General features: G+C 36.0%; 1 protein-coding gene across 4 annotated transcripts in view; it reads left to right on the top strand.

Moving 5' to 3' along the window:
• Positions 1-1,348: 1,348 nt before the first annotated feature.
• FGF7 (fibroblast growth factor 7) overlaps positions 1,349-25,821 on the top strand; it is a 29,066-nt gene continuing 4,593 nt past the window's right edge. Inside the window, exons 1-2 of one of the 4 annotated variants that reach the window (XM_019281020.3) lie at positions 1,349-1,582; positions 2,488-2,682. In XM_019281020.3, coding sequence (XP_019136565.1) covers positions 1,543-1,582; positions 2,488-2,682 — 235 coding nt within the window. In that variant the 5' untranslated portion in view covers positions 1,349-1,542. Of the gene's footprint in view, positions 1,583-2,097; positions 2,683-25,821 lie in introns of all 4 variants that reach the window. The other 3 variants (XM_010391140.4, XM_010391141.4, XM_019281018.3) reach the window with 3 other exon arrangements.

The following is a 25,821-nucleotide window of genomic DNA, read 5'->3' on the forward strand; positions in this document are numbered from 1 at the left end:
TGATCAACTTTGGACTACATGTGAAAATGGTTAAAAAAAAGAATGGAAAGCGAGTGACAAATGGGGTTAATCCATGTGAGTGCTGACAAGGAAGCTGCTGATGTTAAGGAAGGAATTACTCATTCTGTTTGTGTATAGGAAAGGCTGAGTAGTACAAGTTTGCCTGGTGCACCTTAGTGCTCATTTTGGATCAGTCCAGTGAAACACCCTGGTTTACTTATGTCCCCCTCACCACAAGGTGGCACATACGTACTCCCTGGGATTTTTAACTGCCTCTACAGTTCACTAACTTTTTAATAAGTAACTGTTATCCCATCATAGAGGGAGGAAAGGAGTGGGGATGGGATAAAAGCATGGAATCAGAAACTATAAAATATTAAACATAAGTAAACTATTCTCAATAAGTGGATTGATTCCAAACTTTCCTTGCTGCTATTACTTACTAAAGGGACTGAGGTGTACTCACATCAACAGTGTGGCAGTTAAACACGATAAGCAGCTACTGAAAACTTTGCTTCAGTATGTTTTACAAATACATTCACCAGAAACTCAACAGAATTTAGAGTGAAATGGAACATGGACAGGCTGGTGCCAGAGAGGGAAATAGGTACACAAAAGCAGAAAACCAGGTGTATCCACTCTTTTTTTTTTGATTCTCTAGATTTTAAGCCTGTTGCTTGGGTGCAGTATTAGGGATTTTCTTACATTGCTGCCAGTTTTCATTCTCCTTTTGTGAGTTTCCAGAACTAACTACACATGCTAAGGAAGGCTGTTCCCTAGTAGCAATATTTCCTTCAAGCTGATAAAGGTTGTACTTGCATGTCAAACTTTGAAACATCCAAATATATGTTCTCATTTTCACCTAGTGGCTGATGAAATAAAATCTCAGTGCAGCAGTCCCTCTTTTCATATCCATGATAGAAAAATACACCTCATGATCTCTAATGGCTACAGCACACCCTTCTCCACGGTATGTAACAGACCCACATTTCCTTCAGAAAGGCACTAAACAGACTGTGAATCCACCAAAGTGCAGAAGAGATTTGAAAGCAAACTGAGATAAGCATGTGAGTACAAAACAGAGGAGGAGGAATTTTTTAAGGACAGAAAAATACTGACCTAAACCAGAGCACAGAAACACTAACTAGCATGTGAAGCAATTCTATCCATGCAGCACAAAATATACGTTTTTAGAAAGAAGATTCTTGGAGATTTAAAGCATAAACTATGTACATAGCTCCCTCTGATGACCACTGGACACGATACAATGCAAGTCTCCTTTTACTTTTGTTCGTGCATTCAACTGACAGCTGACTGGTTAAATTCTAATTGCTTCCAAGTGAGGTCAGCAAAGGTATTTATCGAAAAGGACTGAACAACAGGCTCAACACACACATGCACGCGCACGCATAAGCACATACACACCATCTCTCCAGCGGGTTGATTTATGGAAACAATTATAATTCTGGTGGAGTCTTTCTGAGCTGAGAAAGTTTGTAGCTACAGTAGAGTGTCTCATGTTGCAAAAAGGAGACAACAGAAATGGAGTACTTGGATATCCAGCTCTTATCAACAGGAACAAGTAAGTTATCTGTCCTTTACAAGATCATTCCACAGTTTCTAATAGCTAATAACTTATCTTTATCTCTAAATGTTAGATGCTAAAAAAAGAATTTAGAAAACTATTTCTACTAATAATCTGAAAAGGATAGGAATAAAAATCCAGGGCTAAAGCCATGAGGTCTGTTTTGAAACCTGAACGAGAGAAAAGTTGCATGATAGATTATGCTAATAGTAAATATACAGTTATGAAGTAATCAGGAGAATTTTATCATGTGTGAAAATGCAGTTGAAATGAATCAATAGGAGATTTTTGGAAGGACTTAAAACTGAAGACAGAACTGTGTTTACAATCAGTGTAAATGCCTGTTTATGTAAAAGTTTGTATGAGAGATCTATCAATATGCACTAGCATGTTTTAAGAAATGAGCTCAGCATGTCATATATTTACTTGTAGTACTTTTCAGTAGCACAATGTATCCTTGCACGTTTGTAACAATTGAGCATAACGACTTACACATGCACCTTTTCTCACAGATCTTTTACTTTCAGTGCAAGCAGCAAATTCAAGTAGTAAAGAAGGTCACGACAACAAAGGTTTTTATAACTTGTGTCTTTAAAGGATATTCTGACTGAAGAGATATTTAAGAAGCTCTTCTATTTCGCCATTAACTATTGAGGAATAACGATCAGAATTCTAGAAGAGGGAGCAATCTCATTTAAATGAATCTGTAACTCGTAAAGACAGAAGGCAGGTCGGTGACCTAAGAGCAACAGTCTACTTGAGATTTAATTTTCATTATGTTGTTCATGAACACCCAGAACACTGCACTATAATGCACAAATGGATACTGACATGGATCCTGCCAATTTTGCTCTACAGATCATACTTTTACATTATCTTTCTAATGGGCACTATATCTTTAGCTTGCAATGACATGACTCCAGAGCAAATGGCTACAAATGTGAACTGTTCCAGCCCTGAGCGACATACCAGAAGCTATGATTATATGGAAGGGGGGGATGTAAGAGTGAGAAGACTTTTCTGTCGAACTCAGTGGTATATGAGGATTGATAAGCGAGGCAAAGTGAAAGGGACAAGAGAAGCAAACAACAATTACAGTAAGTAATATTTTTGCTTTTCCTAAGTTTTTAGAAATTTGCACATCATTGTTTCCTATTCATTGATTTACCATAACTTCAAAAGTGTTTTGTATCGTGTACTGGCCATTGTGTAAAACAAGTTTTCCAATTAATTGTATAGCAGGACATTTGCTATTGATTTTGAAATGCGTCATTTTAAATACTACATTGTAGATCTGCTAATGTATTAGTTACAGCTGGGAACTATTAGCAAACAGAGAGCCTATTTTAACAAGTGAACTAAGGTTGTAAGTACGAAAATGTATAACCACCAACTCTGCTCATAAAATACTCCTGAAACATTAAACCACATTTATGTTGTGCACAAACTACCTAAAAGTCTGGTGTGTGTGAGTTAACAATTGAAACACAGCAATACTAGAAAGTTCAATGGAAAGAATTATGTAAACTCTCTTGCAAAATCTTTTAGATAGTTTGCCAAGCCAGGAACAAAATCTATTATAGTTTCTGCAGTTCATTATTACAATGATCATGATGCTGAAAAAATATTCTCCCCCTTTCTTCCACAACCATGACTCATCTAGAGAGAATGGACATACAATATTTTATGAAGCTGTACCAAATACAAATTCTGAACTGGAAAAAGAATTGTTGTACTAATATGTATTTTCCACACCAATACCTATATAATCTTTGATTTATACTTGAAAGGATCAATTTTTACAGTCACTAATTTTTGCCACTTTGTCTTTTGTGTTGTTACAAATGTATTGTTTATTTAGAGAAACATGACATCTGCTTGAAAAGACATTACTAACATGCAACAGGAAAATACATAGGATTATATTGCATATTTCAAAACAAAATTATAAGGAAAAGGGGCCAGAGACATGCTGGTCTAGTATTTAGAGACAAATAAAAGGACAAATATATTTCCAAGAATGCTGTTAAAAATAGTTTTAATTTTTGTATATAATAGTGTGCTTTTATAACAGCAGCAGCCAAAGAAATCCATAAATCAAACTTCAAGAAGTGTTAGTGTGGTTCAGCCTTCAGCTGAGTGCTTGTTTTCTATCAGAAGTGCACTTTCGCGTGCTACGCGCTGGCCTCGTGGGCTTCATAATTTATTTCTTTACTTCATGACTACATTAAGTGCTTGGCAACTTGTGTGGCTAAATCTGCATTGACTAATGTTACTGTTTCTTTTAAAATTTGTTTCCATATGTCTCCTTTCTTCCTACACTATTACATAGTGAATAACTATATTCCTCTGAAAGACAACACATGGCCAGCAGCCAACTAAATTATTTGGTCCATATTCAAGAAGACTCCCTTTGAGTTTCAGGAGGGCATTGCTACAATAGAGATCCATAGGGCTAGTTTTGAAGTGAAATGTTGTTCCCATAAAAATCACTGGAAAAAATGTTACTGACTGTTGAAACTGATCCTTCTAAATTAATGCAGATAAGTGAATATTCACGGTACCTAATTTTTTTCTGTTATTATTTACAAACACATTATGAAAGCATCTAGAGCTGACTAATTATACACAGCTGCTATTTTAGTTCCATGATGCTCAAGAAAAACGTTGTTAGAAATTTAGCATTATTTCAAATTCAAGCAGAGGTTCTCAGTTCTCTGAAGGATCCCATTCTGCTTAAACACGTTAATGACACCTTTAAAGATGCTGTAGTGAGCCCATTAGAGAACACCAGATCCTCTTGTGCCAGTGATTTTTGTAGTCTCTTGCAGTTTTCTGAACACTTTATGATAATTTAGTGGTAGTAAGTAACTATCACAAATTAAAGATAGGCAAACTTGAGCCACTAAACCCTTACGTTTATATTGCAGTGGGAGAAAAAAAAAAAAAGAATCCTTTTTCTAGTAAATGCAATGAATATGAGGAGAAAAACCAAATGAAATTGTAATGGTTATCTGGTAACTGATGTGCACTGTGATGAACTGTCTTGAAATTTGGCTGAGGTATGTAGGAAGTTCCCACCATTTTAAGTCTAATGATCTAATTTATCTACTGTATCTTAGGGAATAACATCCAAATCCTTTTGTTGGACAAGTAGAATAGGCAAATATAGACAAAGAGGATGAGAAAAATGTGAACATTGAAAACCTGGATTTTCTGAGAAACTAAAAAAATTAGTATTATTATAGAAACACTTTTTGTCATAACCTTTGTTCAACAAAAGATGTGAACAGCCTTTCTGAAGATGTGCTTATGGCTCTCTACTAAAATCCATAACTATAAAGAAAATAATATTATATGAGGGGGCAAAAAGCAAACAAACAGGAAAAATAATCCCCACCTGGACTAGTACACTTTCCCTAAGCAAAAATTTTAACAATAGAAGACTAAACAGGCTATTTTTATCCAGGGTCCTTGAAAAGCATAGTTTTAATAACACACCCATGAAAAGGATGTGGTTTTGTCTGTGTTCAAATGTTCTTGTTCCACAATTTCCAGTCCTGAAAGTCAGTAAAAGGTAAATCACACCTGTTTCTTAGGATGGAATGCCAGAACTGCTGCAGTCTAACCAATCAGTGGACATGAAAAGTGTTGCTCCAAGAGGTTTCTTCTCATTTTAACCTAATTTTCCACTTACATAATAAATAAAAGGAATTCTTTTCCCTTTTGAATGTGCTAACTTGTGCTACTAAAATAAGAAAAAATGTAATATTTTTACTATCATATCTCAGCTTCATAAAGGAAGCTGCCCTGTCAGTTTTGTAGGTCAAATGAACTACTTCTTTTCAGCCCATGGGGCGTGAAACATGAGTATTGTGAAGAACAATCTTCACATTGAGAAATGCCTTTAGAAGGATAACTTCATCACACCTTTGGCAAGTGCCAAAATTCACAGAGGCTCTCCTATCAGTTGGGATTATAAGAATGCCAAGATGATGAGGAATTAGGGTCTTTGTATTTCAGACTTCTCCAACTACAGAATAAAAAAATATATATACACCCACACACAATGAAAGTAACAGCACAAATAGTGAAAGTGTCACAATTCCTACGGTTTTAAGTTAGCAGCCACTGTACTAAATGTGTGTGGATTCAAATTTCATGACATAACTGAATGCTGAAGCAAATCCTCACTCACCAATTGTAAATAATCTGTATTTATCATTCACTTGCTTCAAAACACATTAGAATTCAACTGCTTAGTTAAAGAAATCCATGTGTGCTGTCTCAGTGCAAGCAAATTGCCAAATCCTGTTTACAACAGTGCTGACCTTGTTAGGTACCCAAAGAATATGGTTCTGTGTACACTTCAGAAAGCAGCAGAGCCTTCTGGTGGACATAAAGGTGATAATTCAAGAGTGAACTAATCAAATCAGAGGACAGTGATCTCCACTAAGCAGGGGAAATCACTTTGCACCTGACAGCTTCGCTTTCAACCTGAAAACTAAATGGCAGAGTGAGAACTGAGAGTCACCCACTGAAAAACTAAAGCTTAGGTCACCCAGAAAAATCTGTCATTATTCATAACAAAATTTCTCTTTGACAGAAACTTACTATAACTTGCTGAAGTCTAACCCTTTTTAACAAAAAATAAATTTTGCATCTTGCTCAAGGAAAAGAATCCAAGTGGGCACACAAAACACACTTTTTGAATTCATGATTGTAAAATGTGAGATTGATGGAACAAATCTTGGAGACAAGGCAATTTGCTAACTCTGTACCTTTGATAGAAAAGTAAAGCTCTCCTTAACAGTGTTCACTCCTTCCTTCATTTCAGTTTGTGTTTCAGATTTTCCTTAATTTTGTTCAGAAAAAAAGGCAGCAAAAACCAGAGTTTGTTTTGACTCTATCCAAGAGGATTTATAACTATGACTGGATGATGCTTTAGGACTTTCCATGCTCTGTTGCCTTTGGAATCTCATTTTAAAGACTTCAAAGGGTCTCTTAGTTACTAGAAAAGCCTTCCCGGAACCTGAATCCTAAGATGTCTGATCCTATCATATTCCATGTGTGCTCTAAACCCAGAAAATGCCTATTTCCTCTTCTTTTCAGTGGATAAAGCCAACCAAAAAAAAAGAGTAGAGAAAGTAGTCTAGTGAGATCTTGACATAAAATGGCTGAAATCTTGATTACAATTTTATCTTGGAAAACTACTTCCATTTTGACCAAAATCCAACAAGTCATAGTTTTCAGCAATATAAAAGAACTCCAACTCAGTTTTGCTCAAATGTAAACCCTAACTGACCATAAAAAACACTTTATATGCATCTTAGTGGTTAAATACTCCAACTTGCTTAGAAATCAGACTTCCATTAGCATTTTATATATGCTTCTTAGCATGAAAAAAATGCATGTATGCTGTGTTTCTGTATCAATTTTATTTCTGTTGCTTAAATACATATTACATAGAGAACCAAGAAGATTCAGCTTCTGAAAATCAGGTATTTCAAGGCAGGTATTGATGGACTAGATTCAGTTACGGGTTATGTGCATTCCAAACTAACAGAAAGTCTGTCCCTGCAACTGCATTCATGATTTTTCAAGAGTTGTTGGTTCAACCAACACTTTGGTGTCAAGAGAAGATAAACCTTCACTAACATTAAAGTGCTTTTGTGTCACATTAGTACTCTGCTAGCTTTTTCATTTATAACAGCAAGAGGTTTAATTCAAATGGAAATACATGCATATCCTTCTCAAAACCTAGCCCACAGCACCAAGGATGACTTTCTCTGCCACAGTGATTAATCAGACCTAAATATACCAGACTCCCCTGCTGCCTCTCCAGTTCCCTGTCTGGCACTGGGGGTACATACCAGCCCTCAGGTTTCAACCAGCAGAGAGATCTATGCCTATCCCTCAGCCTGCACCTTATCACAAATCCCAGGTTTTCACCCTCACCTGCTGCTGCTGATGGGTTTTAGCAAAGATGCAGATAACAGAAGCAGCTGAGTTGTACCTGTCTTACAGCTTCTATTGACTTTTTTGGTAAGTGTAGCCTTTGGGGAGGTGAGGAGAAGAAAGCAGGGCGCGAAGCCTTGAACTGTTGCAGCAAGATTCTTCAGGTCTCACGTATCAACATCCAGATCAGTGCTCAGCTGACATAGTATGACAGGGGTGCCACAAAATACAGATAAAGCTGTTTACAACTTCTGAATTTACCTCCTGAATCTTCATCACCTTGTCTATTCTTAGGCATTTACCAGCTGAAAAATATGTGTAAAGCCAGACGGTAGCAGTTGACACTCACTTTCTTCTCACTCTCATGAACAAAAATGATTGCATAAGCTCTGTGGGGGAAAACTCAAACCCCTGGGCTCAGGCCCAGGCAGCAGCTCCACAAGTTAACATACACCAACAGGGCTATGCCTGCCTGGGGGAGCTTCAAAAGCGACCTAACATCAGTCTGAGAAGTGAAAAACATCTGAGTCTATAGATATTGTCCCCACTGATTCCTTCGACCTTGATACAGCCTCGTAGTTCAGCTGTGACTTGGCAGTTTTTCCTGAATCTCCCAATACTGAGATTTATCAGAAATGAGAAATAGCACATTTTTATGGAACAATCAAACAAATGTAGCAGCCAACTGCAGAAGCAGTTACAGGATACATTTAAAAAGATAAATTGCAGCCCCTTCTCCCCCACAGCTTTCCCCCCCACATTGTTTACAATTTCTGAACCTTCAAAAAATTCAGTATTGTATCATTGAGTATGTTATTGCTCCATCCTGAAGAAAATGTGCTGAAGTGGCCCTGACCTGAGACTCAAGAGACTTGAGGCTAATCCAAACTTCTAAGCAATTTGCTTACAGACTTTGGGAAAATTCTTCAAACTCTCTGTGCCTCTAAGAATTATTCACTTCTCTGTAAAGAGCTTTAAAAAGTATTAGTGAAAAAACTTCCAAACCCCAAAAGAATTGTGTGTTAATATTATAAATATTAAATAATTTGATAATAGAACATTGATTGACTAATAGAAAATTAACTAGAATACCTCAAGTCAGTAGCTAGACAGAAAAATACAGAGCTACGATGAATCTTAAAGAAGAAATTTCCATACAGGCAAATAGAATTTGGTAGAAAATTTGATTCCTTATAATCTTATTTGATTATGTCTTGCAAAACAAAGCCTGAATCCAGATATTCCCCTTCACAGCTTCCAACTTTCTGTATTGTTTGAGTATGTGAAAGTGATAGTTTCAGATTTCTAGGATCCTGGAATACAGAACGGAGTTGGCTTTCCTCTCCACCTTCCTTAAAGCTTAGGGCCAAGACATCCTAAACCATATAATTATACTGTTCCACACTACAGAATCCATCAACTAGTAGTATATTTTGGAACACTTTTCTCATCAAAACAGAGTAAGTTTAGGCAAACGTAGGCTGTTACTCTTCATGGGTGGCACACTGCTTTCGTTGCATAATTGACTGTCTGTGACTATATTTGGCAACTGTATTTCAATTGTCTTGTTTGACCTTTGACATTATTTTTAACTCTGGATATGAAAGAAAGATCAAGTTAGCCTTCTGGTGTATGCAATTTAGAAACATTATTAATAAAAAGGTAATAGTGAAAATTTTTACGGCAGTAACATAATAGAGGTTAACAATCATAGCACTGAATTGTCACACTTTAAAACTTTCATAACACATGACATCATTTATACAAATGGAAAAAATTCTTTGTAACAATTGGTGTTGAAAAGTTAGAAGTGAATATTCAAGATGTGGCTCACAACTTCATAAAAACACACCAAAAAAGCAATAAAAATACCAATGCAATCAATAGGCTCTTTTGACTATTATTTAGCTTTTAAAACAAAGTACAAAACCAGGATGAAGTTATTAAAAGGTCTAGATACTCTGTTCAAAACCCTGAAATCCTCCTTCTGCATCCAGTCTTTCAAAATTAAGCCCGGTCAGGATACTGATAGATTAACTCAAATGAAAAGAGCAAATGTGACCGTTCCATGGCATTAATAACAACAGTAACTTCAACAGGGATCAACACACCCCACTCATCCCCATTGCTTCAATAATGACACTTTTTGAATACCCCCATAACCAGAGGGATTTTTTAATGAAGGTGTTTCCTAGCATTAGTACTTCCATTTTTGGTAAACTGGCTTGCTTCCTTTTAAACGTGTCAACAGACACTGGGAGGTGCTATAGACTATAAAAAGAAGGTGATCAGACTTTTCCTTGGCCATTTTGATACCTTGGAATTTCAATATTTGTCTAACTAGACAGTAATGTATTTCAAAGCAGAAAAAATAGCCTCAACTGTTAAAAAGACACACATTTTCCTTAATAACTTGTGCTAATTTTATATGTTTTATTATGACCTTTAAATGCCACATGGGATTTGATATTTCAATCAAAAGTAAATGTTTACAGCAAAAAAAAAAACCAAAAAAGAGAGAACTTTATGATTGTTAAACACAGAAACTCTTTTAGGTGAACATACATATTTACCTAGAGCTGAAAAATATTAGAGGGAAAGAAATAACCACAATCAACATCAAATTTGGAAAAGGTTGTACGTGAATCCATGCTGCAGCCCCTGAGCTGCTCAGGTGAACTGGTGCTGTTGTTCAGGGGCTGTTTGTGTGCACAGCTGCAATGCAGTGGCACATCTGGAGTTTTATGTGCCAGGTGTGTGGAAACACTCTGCAAGAGCTTGGTGGCTTCTCATATAACACATACACAACATCACATGGTGATGATAGGTTTGCCCTTTGAGTGGTCTACACAAACTCTAAGGGTGGCAATGTTCAGGCTCTCTAGCTAGCCACTAAGCAGAGGGATTTGGGAGAAAATGCCAATCTAGTCAAGGGAAGAAGGCAGCAAACAGTGGAGTGACTCCAGTGTTTGTGAAAACAAGAGTTGTACTCCCTGACAGAAACTCTGAAGTAAACCAGAAAGGATAACTGAATCCTGGAGAGTGCAGTCAGTACTAACACAATGGGAAACTGCAACTTTCACCAGCTTTCAAAAGCAACTTTAACTCCACCATGCTAATTTATTTCCTTTGGAATAGCCCAGGCAGCTTGGGGACTGCACATAATGTGCAAGATGATACACAGAAATCCAAGCAGTTTTGGAGTGCTTATTGGTGAAATTTTACAAGGATTTAGGGAATTAGATATGTAAATCCAGCACATAGTGATTCAAATAATGAGACTTGCTTGATAGAGCTGCCTAACAACAAGAGAGATTTATGCTGTGGGAAAGGCCAGCACAAAATTTCCCTCAGCAGCAGCCCTTTATGTTTGCTTGTGGGAAAACTGCACCTGAGAAGCCCTGAATTCCCACTGAATTCACATCTCAACTGAATTCCACACCCCACACTAGTGCCTGCATTAGTTCAGCACCATCTTAGCAATACCACACTAGAACACAGCACAAAAAGAAATCTCTGCCACGTACTAAGCACGTCTCTGACCACATCTGAACCACAAGAGTGACAGAACTCACACGGCACTCTGCCTGCAAACACTGCTACTAATTGAAAGGGAAATTGTATACAACTACAAGTATTTTGAAACTGACTGGTGACAAAAAGCCATTCTTCCAATTCAAGTATGCTCTATACTTCTAACCAAACTTTTTACATTTTTTACTCACCATGGAGATTCTGGTCAGTATTTGCAACAAAGTCTGAACACCAAAACCAAATAAAAAGGGACACGATTTCCAGGGCAAGCAAGTTCTTCAGATCACCCTAAAACACTGTGTATCAATCAGAATAAAAAGAAACAAACTTCTTTATGCCCAAATTATGATTCCAAAAAGACAATTCATCCACTAAGGAAAAAAACACTACCTACCACACCAGATAAGGGACCACATAAGAACTGTGGAGAAAGCCCCACCAGAAAATGGATGGAGAGCCTCTTCCCTGTAAGGAATCCTCCTCTCCTAACTGCTGGCCAGCTACAAGAGCCCTCCTTCCTCTCATCAGTATGTAATCAAGTACACAGGTGTTTTGAGTCTCTTGCTCTGTTTTGCATCCTGCCACTCCATCAGTACCCCACTGTGTTTCATTCCCTCTAAGCATCTGCTTCAGCAGCCAGGAAGGGAGTTTTCTTATCAATGCTGTAAAAGACAGTCTGGCATGTTCTCCTACCTTACTAACAGTGCAACAGCCACATAGTTGGGTGAATTTGTATTGGACTTTGTAGTTGATATTTATTAGTTCAAAGGAAATCAAATGTTACATCAATTTTGAGAGTAGCCTTAAGAGAGTCTGCTCAAATTATAAAGGAAATGGCAAAGAGTCCTAGGCCACTTATACTTGTCCCTTTAAATGTCTTTTAAGTTGAGCAATGAAAATAATACAGCTATTAATAAAACCAATCTTTTAGATTATTATACACCAATTTCAATCAGAATGTTTATATGAGAAAACTGGTGCTCAGCCTCCTTTACCAAAACAAAATTACTTAGCATGCCTTCATTTCTGATTGCACCCTTATGTGGCTTGGGAAATTCTGTCTATATTACTGAAGAGACTGTCACGCAACTAAATTAAAGAAAAAAAAATTACCACATCTTTCTAGGAAACTATTACCACATATTTCACAGAAATCATGCTCTGTTGATTTTTTTAGCTAAGTAATCCAGTGTTTTGAATTTGAATTCCTCTAATTTAATCATATTCTTCTAGGACACATTCTGATGAAAACTTCTGAAATGGCAGTTTCATCCAGAGGGAACACAGGAAACAAAACCAGTCTATACCAAAACCATAAAACTATCATTAGACAAAAAGCAGAATTTTCAAGTTATTCGTAACACATAAGGCAAACCCCTCTAATTTTGGTCGATGATGAACAGCCTAACTCTGATCTAGGCAGGTTATTCAAGAGAAACTGATGAGTTACAATGGCTCTAACATTTAAGCAGAAAATGATCTAGTGATAAAAGAGATATTTATCATAACTACCATGAGAAATTATTGGAGAATTATTCAGAACTGTTCAATATTTGAAATGGAATACACTATGTTTGTCAAAACAAGACTTTTTCTCTTAGATAACAAAATATTCCATAAACACAAGTAGGTATCTGTACACTGTCCTTTTCACATAGGAACCCAGAGCCAGTTCTCTGAAAGAGCTGACAAGCACTCAAGGGACACTTCAAGCTACCTTAAAAAAGGGCAATACTTAGGCCTAACCCCACAGGACATATACGGTGCTTAAATTTCTACATCACTTCAGGTGGTATCTACAAAAATGTGCAAGTAGCCACTGCTATGCAACTGTGTGAGACAAAAATAACAGAACCCACGTTTCCTTACTTAGTCCTAATCACTTGTAAGTGATAATCTTGTATACATAAGACATTTTTCTCCTGCTAGAGCTCCATTAAAATTATGAGTGCCCTTACGAAAATCTTTTTCCCTTTCCTGCTCTTCACATTGCTGTTCACTTTCTTCTGTCTGTGCTATAACTTTGTTTAGGGTATCCTTATTCATATATGATAAAATTGAATAAATATGAGTTTTGTGCAAATTATTTCCCCAACAGACTACCCAGATTCAAAAATCAGAACGTAGGTGATCAGCCCTTTTCAGGTGATGTAGGAAAATGAAGAGTATTTCTGTCTGCATACAGCACTGTAAATATTGAAGATTTTGGATCACAATTTATTGCCTTCTTGTTCACACTTCAACAATTCAGTTACGGGTGTTTTCAGCTGAATTGAGCTTAGCAAGGAGAATTTTTTGTTACAGAGCTCGTTTCCCGAGTCTACTTTCCAACACCAGACCCGTCACAGTGGGATGGTTCCTTCCTTTGTTTTCCTCTTAAGAGCTATCTGGCAGCGGCACCCCAAACTAGCCTCTGTTAGTGGGTTCCTAAAAAATTATATATACACCATCTCTTGTAATCACATGTGCTGCAATCTACATCACAGGTGGTATTGTACAAAAAAGTCTGATTTGAGCCCTGTCAGACCGTGCCATATTTGTTCCATTAACATAGATTTCTACATGAAAAAAACAATTCCCTCTCGGCGTGAATGGTATTTGATTGAAATACATTCTCAACAAAAGAGAGATGTAATTAACATGAGAAAGTAATTGTCAAGAAGTATAGCATTGGCTCTTTCCAACAAAAAGTCAAAATACGGCTCTTCTATTCATACTGACTTAGGGATGAACTATGGACAACTATCACTGATAGTCTACATAGTGGCTGTTGAAAGTAAAAAATATTGCACAGCTGTGGAGGAGTTAAGTTACTGACTCGTGGAAAAGCTATCTAACCCTGTGATTCATTAGGAAAAGTTTGCTCAAGAGTTGAAAGACCCATATTAGGAAAGAGACAAATACATGCCATTTGTAAAAGTCTGGCTCTACTGAAATCAGTAAAAGTTTTGTTACTGATGCCTATCCATGGCTCAGGAGTTATTTAAAAATATGGCAAATAATAACTATTGCTTCTGCAAATCCATGTGCTTTTACTTTAAGATACCATTTCATAACATTGGTAATAAATACTAGGCATAAAGAAAAAATGAAATTCCTGCTCCACTATTAATCTCTTCCTGACTTTCAAGTCAGAATGACTTATCTATTTTACCAATATCTATGTAGGAGTAATGCTGCTATCTCTATTTATTCTACTCAAGATATGGTCTGAAAAGCGCAATACATCAGAATATACCCAATTTAGGACATTCAGCTTGAAAAATAGTTAGCTATCACTTTTCAAATATATGTGCAAATTTATATTTTTATATGAAAGATATAACTGGAAGTTTATTCCAGGTTTTTCTGACCTTTATTAAAACCACAGATTCACATTTCTATACTGGCTTAAAACTGATAGCATTATTTATAGTTCATATGTATTCAATAGTAGAAATATAATCTCGTTTTGTAAGATTTTTTCCTACCATAGAACATTTGTATTTACATATGAATCAAGAATACATTGATAGTCATGGAGGAATTAAGGTGACACAAAGAGAGCAAGTTAAGAACAGCAGAATTACTTTGTTTCATTTTCTGTGGTAAAAAGCAACCATCATCTCAGTAAACTTTGGTAATGTTTCCCCAGCTCTTTCCTGCAATACAGCTGAAGTCACAGATAATTTATGCAAAGAAATAAAAAGTTTCTTCACCACTTTAAGTGCTTGGAATAGCCATAATTGTTTCAGTCAGCGCAAAAAGCATAGCAAATCCTTTACTAAGAACAGGTTTTCTTTATACATTTGAGAATATACCACTACAAGCACAGCCAAGCCCTGTGCTCTTTTAACTGTACACTCTTCAAGGCAGTTCAAAAATTTCCTGCTAAGTTTAATGTTATGCAGTCACTATTCTTTTATGTTACAAACACTGGGAGATAATAATACCATAAGGAGTAGAAATGATCATAAATACAAGGCAGACTCAAAAAAGGCTGTCGAACTGAGTCTGCCAATCACAGAATTATGCAAGCTTAATGCAAATCCTCCACAAAATAAAAATGTAAGAGCTGCAAACCCTTTATTTGCACATGCAGCTTCTGCTACCCAGTCCAGAGTCTTATATTAAAACCCCACTAGCCATTACCTGAGTCATCTAACTTTATAAACCTATGGATGAAATCTCTACCATTTTATTCCACTTCCTTAAAATGAACATTTTATTCTTCCCTGCTTGAACAAAGCCCTTGTTTAAGCCCATTAGCTGAAATGCATGTTTCCAAATATCTACAACTTATAGACCAGCTGTTTTCCAGATTTTAAGGGGTCCATATATTCTGCTACAGGTTGCTTATGTACTACTTCTATGGAGCTCATCAAAATTTCATGACACCAACACATATAAAAGCAAACTGTAGCAGAAAAAATGGAAAAGTGGAACATTCTCAAAGGCCCTGACTGAAGCTGTTCTCTAAGGCTTGAGTGGTATGAAACCTGCCATTTGTTTCAAGATCAAGAGAAAAGTATGTCTTTACACTTATGCCAATGCACTGCGCTGTCATCTATCAAGCAGGTTGTTTGATTATTGTCAGAGATGGAAATTTGGAATTCTACCAATATAACAATATGGATGCCAGAATGGATCTGAATTTAAGTTATGAAATCCTTTAACAGACTGGTCACAGACACCTTTATTACAAACAGTCACCATACAGTGATAGAGCAGTACCCGTGTGCTTCGAGAGCTGAGAAAATGAAGCACTGCAGTTTACAGGCACAGGAGAGCTCACATCCTTCCTTAGGCAGTTCAGGGCCACAAGAAACTTTCCTTAGTTAAAAGGAAAGGTAAAGGTAAGGCAAAAGCAAAGTGAAAGGTGAAGATAAAGAAAGTGAAGTGGTTTCGATCATATTTTACATTCTTTCCTATGGTTAATTGAGAAAATACTTTATGTGGGGTTCTTGGTGATAATGCAAAAGAACAGTGGGTAAGAACGCTAAGCAACTAACTTCATAGCTGCCCTTTCTTATGCTCCCTCTATATATCTTTAGCTGATATAAACTGATAATTTAATTGAAATAAATATAACTGCACTGATTCATACTTGGGGATATAAAAAATAGAACAAAAGCAATGGGAAGCTAGATCGTGTGCAACCAATAATATCATAAAATGTGTTAAAGTTAATTAAAACATTTAAAGAAATGTCATATAATTTGGATAATCCTATGCTCTATTAAGTGTTTAGTACTGATTACTTATTCCATTGCCTTTTTTACATTAGCTGTGACTGATAACTTCTGTTCATAATATAACATCAAACTATTCCGTCACAACACACTGGAACATGAGTTCTAGAGCTCTGATTTCTACTTTTAGGGTACAAGTAACTGTCACTGAAAAGCAAGGCCCCCTACTCTTATGTAATCCAGAAAAAGCAAAGCATAGAAAGGCTGTGGACTCTAGAGAATATTTACCTTACTCTAGTTGAAACAGTTTTCTCACTGACTTCCTGATATTATGCACATGGAGAAAAATAAGAGTGTGCACAGATACTTTTATCACCAGACTCAAGATGGTTAACACCTGATTTCCTCTACATCCTGGCACTCAAAACCGAAAGGAAGTCCCAGTTTTCCAACTGGTCTATTCAGGTGAATTTTAAAAGGCAGATTAAAAATCACACAAATGAATACAGAATAAAAGAGAAATGTGGCTGCAGCTCCTACAGTCTATTTGCTCTGGTAATAGCAACTGGTCCTGTAGCAGAGGAACAATTTTCTGCACTAGTGCTGATGCTGCTGTTTTTCTCAGTTTTGATACAGAACTGTAAAGTGAGATAACAGCTAAAGATAACTGGATGACAGTGGCACATTTACAAATACCTGGTCACATAAACAAAGAGAGAAGTTTCAAAGTGCTGCCTGTGTGTAATGGCAAGTATTCTACTGATTTCCCTAAAGTCAGGCTTCCAGTCAGGCTTAAATTTTAGACTGATAACAACAGTGTGTAATTAGAAGGAAATTAATTACTTTAGGAAAATTATGACAAGGAATTACTTAAGCTATTCGAAAAAACAACAGTGGTAGGATAATTGACACACATTTTGATCCACATATGAGCAAGACAGGAGAAACATCTGTTACAAAAATTCTAATTTATTTATCAGAATTGAATTAGATTATTAGATTGGTTTTGATTTTGAGGGGGTTTTAATTTTCTCCTATTAGTTTTTAACTTAGTCTTTGGTCTTATACAGATTTTGAAAGTTCAACTAAATCTAAATTATTTGCCAGCAGCAAACCAGAACAATTTGAGAGACCATACATATAAATATATGTCCAGCAGTGTTTTGAAGGCAGGAGTGAGCCAGCTGGTTTCTATCAATTCCCACTCTGCGATGCAGCGAGGGGTTAGTAAGATTTTCTTAGCAGCTTCTTGCATTTTGTACCTTGGAAGGAATTACGTAGTGCCTGCTTGTGTTCTTCTAGACACATAATTGATATATTTAGATGTCCGAGTTCAGCACAAAATAGCAGATCTGATCTGGAAATGGAACTAAAATCTACTCAGTTGGGTAGTGCTTGCCCTACATTTTACATAACTACTGAGAGTGGGAAAAGACATCTCTCTTCAACAGGGATTGCAGTGTTTATGGCTGAGATGATCTCTTAACTATGTGAAACAAAATTTCAAACCATTTAAAATTATTTGCTTCTTTGCCATAGGCCCCATAGGATACTGTCAAGCTCTGGAATACTGCAGCCACCTTCTTTCTTATGCAACCACTTTCTGAATTTTACTTCTTTTAAATAAATTTGGTTATTAGCTACTTCTGAGACCATTTTCACTGTTAAAAATGTGTTGCACTATATATTTAAACTGGTAACACATTGCAGAATGTCATTATGATCAATCTACAGGCATTTAATATTTGCTTTTAGTAATTTGTCCCAAAAAATGTATAATTTTAAGTTATCCTGAAAGATAACTTAAAGAGGAAGACTCAGTTTGTCCCCAGAATATGGCTCTGCTCTTTCTCCTGTCAAACCTGTTTCAGGAACCAGAAAACCTGCCACAGAAACAGCTGGAGACAGTACAATACACAGAACAAACCAGCAATGCCTTGAGCTCAGGGAATATTTCACAGAAAAAAAGAGCAGATTCTATGCTGGATTTATTTTTGCCCCCTTTAGGTGAATTAGTCCAGCACCCATTGCCACGTTACATTTAGGCTGATGTTGTGACCACCTGCAGCCAATTCATACAGGTGATATACAGGAAATGCACCTGGAATTAGTGTTCCTCAGAACACAGTTCAGAGAATGAATCCCTTGTACATGGAAAAGGCATGTGAACATGGGCTCCTTTTTTTCTCAGAAGAAAAGGTTTTCCGTAGAAATGATATGACTAATTTTATGTCAACTGTGATCACAAACTCAGGAAAGGGGGAAGGAAAACACCAGCTCTTTACTAGATGAAAACACAAAATAACAGAGTAACAAAAATTTAAAAAAAGACAAAGTAATCTATTTAAAGACTTTTGCATTACGGAAGAATTTGAAAAACAGGAGGCTGTGGTCTTATGTGGAATTTTCCAAGTTCAGATAATCAAAATAGCTGCAAACACTGAAACTGAATTTGGGAAGTTTTGCACCTCCAGTTGGATAGATTTTATTTTGCTGTGAAAAGGTTAATAAGCAACATTTTACATTTACTTTGGTATTTTGAGGCTACATTCTTAAAGTCTGAGAAGCTTGAAAAGATCATTTATTCTAGTAAAATTGGCCAAAATATTTAAATACTAGAAACATCCTTCGTCTGAGCTGTGGGGAAAGCACTTGCACAAGTTCAGCTCTAAACTATTAAATCATTAATTTTATTACTGCTTGGAAACAATTACATTTTGTAAACAGTCATTCCACTCTTTTTTTCCATTTTTCATATCAGTAAATTATTAATGCTGTAATAAGAGAGCACTTCTTCAGACTGAGGATTAAGACTTGGATTTTACATGACAGTATTAATTCTAAAAAATAATATTATTCTTCATTATAACCATATGTTTAGCTTCAAGGCAATTTTTATTGGAGGGAAATGTAGTTTCCTGCAAAAATGAGAAATGACTACATGCTGTCTAAGAGGCTGATCAAGAAAATATTTATATAAAGCACAGTGGAGATCAGTGAAGTAAAGGCTTCTAGTAAGTTTAATGAGACATTCCCAAGAGAATGACTGCCTGGGGCAGCATGTTATTCAGTTGTTACTACACACTGCTATTCACCAGTCACACCTCTAAATTGAAAAGCTCCATAATTTTGCAATCTACTTTAGTGAAAAACGTCACACCCTTTGATTCTGAAGATCAAATCAAGAGAAATACTGGAAATACAGTGGTCTGAATTACTAGTGTTCAGAAGAGATATGCACAGAAGGTGCCAATTGAGAGTCAGAACATTCTAGACCAATTCTTACTACGCCACCATTTTCAATGAAGAATGAAGCATTTGATTTATAAAACTATCTCCTAACTCACCAAAATTAACAGATAGTTAATACAAAACTGAGGCCAAACAGGTTGTAAAATAAGGAAAAATAGTTGAAAATTTTAAGGTACTTCTCTTTAGCAATTATTAATTGCAATACGGTCATAGCAATTCTCACTACAGTAATTAGGGAGGTAAATACTGAGTGTTGTAAACTGATGAGCACTGCATTACATTTATTCACTTTGAAAAATAACTAAAGAAAAGGTATTATGGCTTTTAATATTTCCCACTGCAGAGCAAATGTGTTAAGTTCAAAGTAAAAAGGAACGTGTATTTCCAAACATCAGTCTGGAAGTTCAAACCAGACTCTTCACACTATAGTATCAGCCATACAGGGTTGGAAGGGCAGATTATACATTTGATGATGCATGAGAAACTGTATAAATACTTTGAACAATGCAGACTTAAGAGTGGAACTTGGCTTACCCCTTCCTTTTCTGTCATAAAGGTAAACATCCACAAGTCCAAGTACACATTCAAAGGGCAGATCTTGTAAGTAAAATAACAGCATTTCTAAACAATCATTTTAGTTTCCTGTCATATCTTCCCTCTTATGTTTTGGTTCTCATCTTGCCTTTTTTTAAACTTTTTTCACAGAGTTTTCAAGTTAGCAGTTTCTTTTATAAACCTTGACATGGCTCAGATCCCATAACTAATTTATCTGTCAGCTGTTATCACCAGGACAATGGTTTATCATAAAGTTGTTCCATCTAGCAGTGCATGTATCAATCAGTTTGTATGACTGGAAAACTGGAGAAATTTATGGATAAGGTAATGCCAAATAAAGAAAATTTAAAATGAACAATAAATGAAAATCCAATGGAATACAAAAAATACTTTAATGGATTTCTGTTTAGCACATAGTTGATTTTCTTTTTAATACAGTATGCCTACTGGTTTTGTGCCCAATGAATTGCAAAAGGGTAATTAGACATCAGCTACTTACGCTTAATCAAACATTCTGTACATGGACTAAATCTTACAAGCAAATTCTGCTGCTTGAGGATGTTGAACAATGTGCTGCATCAAGTCCTCAAGGAATACCTCTCTATCGTTAATCACGTTTCTTCAGACAACTACAATTTTTCCTGCTTGGAAATTACACACGGGACAAACCCACGAGTTCTGAGTGCTTTGAATATTTCTCCACGATATCCAGATGTCTGGCACCTCACTGAAGCAGTAGCTTCAACTGTTCTCCTGAAAATCCTTGACAGATCCATTATTTCTGTGCAGATCATTTTTACAGCCATATTAATATTTAAAGTGCTTCAGAGAGTCTACACATGCACAGCAAATGCACAAAGCCCCTAATTAAGAACTTTTTTAGCCTTCTATGCTGTAAATAACAACATATATGTGTTTATGCCATAAGAGTATCACAAGGAGATGATAAAAGAAGAAAGTGGTAGTGAATGTAGGTACCAACTTGTTTTTTGTTAACTTAATTAATTGTTCATTAAAATCATATCTACAGACAGAAGATTCCTGGGGTGGAGAAATTTCATCTCTGCTTTGAAAGCCACCATAACATATACTTGTACATTTATTTCTACTTACAAAGATTCTGAACAGGAGTTCTATGAGGTACCATCTAGGAAACTCCTTCATTCTCTTGCTAAGGAAAGTACTTAATACAAATGCAAAGTTTACTTTCTATCAGTTTTAATTTAATAATAGGGAAAGATAAAAATTAAGTCATATTACAAAATATCTTAAAATCAGTACCTTTATGTGCAGTAATTTTTTTACCATTAGTTTTCACATTTGAGAAAGAATGAGAACACAAATTTTTTTACCTACAAATGAACTTCAAGATGCATCCGTTTAAAAATACTAAGACTCAAAATAACTTAAACCAAACAAATACTTTAAAATATAGACACTATATTTAAAAAAAGAGATAGAAAAATATTTCCTGAAACCTATTATTTTCAAAACTATCCAATAAAAGTATTCATTTCACTGATAAGACTCTTCTGGATAAACATGAGAGAGTAATACACCAGCTAATGAACGTATTTACTGTGCTGGCTCACCAAATGCACACATGTACCAATAACACCATTAAAGTTTTCGAACACTGACCATTGTGATTTGTATTTTCTTGCTTTAAGAGGCACAAACATTAACTTATTAAGTCCCAGAACAAAAGAACAAATTACATTACATATCATTAAACAGTGTCTTGTAAACAAAGACAAGATCATTTTTCTTGGCCTTGAATCATTTGCAAAGGTCATTTGAATTCATAAATATGTGCTCCAAACTCAATCAATGAGAAACACAAGTTAGTGAAATTAGAAGTTACATTTTTTTAAACTTATTTTCCATCCAAGTCTTTCTGCCCCCTCTGTCCCTATTTAAGGTTTCACATACTTTATCTTAAGACAATTCTGCCTAGGAAAGGGTGTTTCACATTCCCTACAAGTGCTTAACTGTCAGTGCCAGCCTCCCTACCCTAAAATCAGCAGCAGACTGTTTTTCAACTACACTGCACAGGGAGTCACAAGAAATAAAGTGCTGTACATATGTGCTCTCCCAACATATGTACCTGGCAGAACAGAAAAGTACTGGGATGAAATTCCTGTCAGCTTTCTGAAAAATGTAATGGATGTCAAAACATCTCTTTGAATGGATGTCTACAGAAACTGTGACTAACAAAGTGAGGAGCAGTGACCAGAAACTTTATGTGATAGACATTGAGGGGATACCTGCAACATATGAAATGTCTGGAAGCAGAGCCAGCTGATGAGGGACCGAACACAATGTGTACTTCACAGAATCTTCCTGAACAATCCTGGCACACTGGGGCAGTTCCCTAGCATGTGATAAGAGATCTCTCTCTGTGGTTGTGCTGCCCCTCCTCTTCCAGAAGCCCCTTGACAGGTTCTATCTGCCTGCAGGATCTGCAGGCATGAGCAGCACTTACTGGTTTCCTTACAGCTCTCAGCAGCAAGAGCTGCAATTGCTCTTTCAGCCTCTTAGCTGACAAATGATTAAAGAGAAATGCCCTGATTTTGCTAAATCACAAGGCTCTTGCTACTTTGTTATAGACAAGATACTGTTATCAAAAAGAAACTGCCTATTGAGCTATGCCTGCACAGTGATGGAAATTAATACAGTCTGGAAATGGATTGTGCGGCAATAAAAGCAAAGATTTGTTTTAACAAATACAACATCAGTGTGCTGTAAAAGCAAAAAGAAGTCTAACAAATAAAAGGAAGATGAAAATGTTGATTTGAAAATACTAATCAAATCAGAAAAAACACTTAATATCAGGTGATCAAAATCATCAAATACCACTTGTCAGGAGACAATGGTACATGACATCTCACATGACAATGCTCAATTTTATAACAATGATATAACTAAATGCCCGTTTTTCTACATTAATTTCCAGCCTGAAGTACTGTCCTGTTGTTCAGGCTACGGTTATGGAATAAGTCTAGACATAAAAGTGTCTGCTTGTAAAGTACTGAGCAACTGTCATTATAGACCAGAATGCCAGGAAACTCACCTCATTTATGACATAAATTTTCTCCAAAACCTGACACATATTTCACCCACTAAAACTGCTGTGTCAGCCTAAGGGCTTGGTTTGTTTCTTTTCTACTTACTTTCTTTTTTTTCCCTACTGGTATCAACTATATCTGTTATTTAATTTGCACCAAGTGGTTACAAAGACTGCTGCCACCATCCATGGGCAGCCTCTCTGAAGACAAACTATAGCCCATCTCTGCTGAGTGTCTTTTACTTACACCAGACGGAATTTCAGCTCTGTAGGAAACTTCTTTCACTACAGGAATTTCAAGCTACATTTGATACACTGACCATAGAGCCATATAAAATTGTTTGGAATTTCATGCTGATTTTATAGAAAGTACAGTTGTTTTCAATTTTGGATGCCCATCTCTAGGTTGTTTTTTTTTTCTTTTCCTGGCTTTAATCTGATTTCTTTCCTAGTTACTTTGTGGTATATCTTAGTCTTCTCTTAAACCTCTTCTGAACTTTTCTGGGGATGCTTTAGATAAAGCAACTGAAGAACATGGTTTACAATTTAATTTTTAAATCAGGGATATTTAAGACCTTGTTGAGGCTTGGCCTTCTGAATTTCTCCTTATCAACATCTTATTAATTTATGCACGTATTTAAAGTAATTTTGGTTATTGGAGTATGAAAAGAGTATTTCAGTGAAACAGTCAATGTATAAGAATTTTCTCTTTCCCATCCTAGCCTGCTGATTTTTTTTCTTTTCACGAATAGATATTGAAAGGATTAAACCCCTTACTTCAAATGGAAGCACATAAGAACAGACCTGCTCATTTAAGACAAGGAAAGACATTGATGTCTCAACTGTGAATAAAGTAGAAAAACAAGTACCCCAAACCAAAATAAAGTAACTCCAACAAGTTAGTATGAACGTCAAATCTACTTCAGGAAAAAAGAAAAAACTAAAAAATAATGTAAAAATTGTAACAATAATAATATTGCTTTGGACAAAACCTTTTGGCATTTCCTTTTTTAAAGCAGTAGGATTTCTTACTACTGTAACTTCATCCAACATCAGCTTGCTCAAGGAACTCTCAATTTCTATTAGCATGACTTGTTTAAAAAAATAATTTTGAATCTTTCATTTTTTAAAATTCTGTATAAATAGAAAACTCAAACATATTTTTTTAAAAAAAACCCTCTCCTTAAGTTAATGGCCAGCACAGGCAAAAGAACAAATGGATATAAGCTGTCACTGAAGAAATGCAGATTGCAAAGTACTACAAAGTCTCTAGCCATTAAAATAAATCAAACTCTGGAACAGCCTTCGGCAGAAACACTGGGGGCAAAGAAATAACAACTCCAATTTAGTATTGGCAAAGTTTATGAAAAGAGAATTATCTGATGCAATTCCCAGGCTAGCAGAGCACTGGACTTGATGACCCAGAGATCCCTTCCACTGTTGTGTTCTTTGTTTGGCTAAATGCAGATGTTCATCTGGTTTTTAGCCTCACTGTGGTTTTTCTAAAGTGAAATTTAAATGAAAGTTAATATAATTTTTGCAAGTTTCGGTTACAAATTGCCCTTTGTAAGAACTATTTCTAGGCCTGCAGCAGAGTGGAACTTGTCAAAGAATTCTAACAGCTTTACTGAAAAGCTGGCTTAGCATTATAGGGGAGCACAGAAGTACAAATGCTCCGAGATGAATGCCCAGCAGTGCACACATCATGAGAAGAGGTAACTGATCTGCTAAAGAAAATAGGAAGAAAACAATATCCATGTATGCTAGAACTGATACATCAGTAATATCAAGGAGAAAAGCAAAACAGAACATGAAAGAAAGCAAGGGACAAGAGGATATAAAAAAGTATAGGGAAGGAGAAATATAGGTATTTAATGTCTTTCTTAAAAAAACTAACTAATGAAAAACTATTACCATGCAGCTGTGAAAAGCCAATGTCAGCTTGAAAGGGAAAAAAATGAAATGTTTTGTTAGAGGAAATTCAGGTGACAATCTAACACATGCCTCTCTCCCACCTCCCTCACTTGTCTCCCCCGTGCTCAGCTCTTGCAATTTGCCTCGAGTAGGCTGCCTCTGAAAGACCCCATTTTGGAGAAGGAGTCACAGTGCAGTTGCTGTGGCATAGAGTTCTATCAATGACTCAATATGGAAAGAAACAGCTCAAACTCAGATGTATAACTCTAAACTATTGCTTAAGACAACATTAATAATATTTAAGCTTGAAAACAACCCGGTGCTCCTTAATAAATTGCATAATCTCCCTGCCTTCATTTTTTTTTTAATATTAGCAAAAGAATATTTTTTATGTTGCAGGTAACTTAAATTTATCACAGAAAGTATTGCTGATATGTACCAGTGAGATGAAAATAAAGCAGTTTATAGAAAACAACGCTAAATGTTTTCTGGTTTTGAATAAATAAGTTCTCAGGACAGCCTTTAATGATTTTCAAGTACACGTATCTTTACAGCTCTGATCAGTCATAAAAGCACACAAAGGTCAAGCAAATACTTTATCTTATTTAAGACACTGTCATCTGTTTTCTATCACTTGCAAGTTCTAAGGTTTACACTCTTTCAAGGAGATGATACTGCTACACAAGACTTCAAAATAAAGGCTTTACACAGTTTCTGTGAACCTTGATGGCTAACTACATATTCCAAATGAAACCCTGATCCTGATAAATTCTAAGCTACATTGA

This window comes from Corvus cornix, chromosome 10 (assembly GCF_000738735.6).
Source record: "Corvus cornix cornix isolate S_Up_H32 chromosome 10, ASM73873v5, whole genome shotgun sequence".
In the NCBI taxonomy this organism is placed as follows: domain Eukaryota; kingdom Metazoa; phylum Chordata; class Aves; order Passeriformes; family Corvidae; genus Corvus; species Corvus cornix.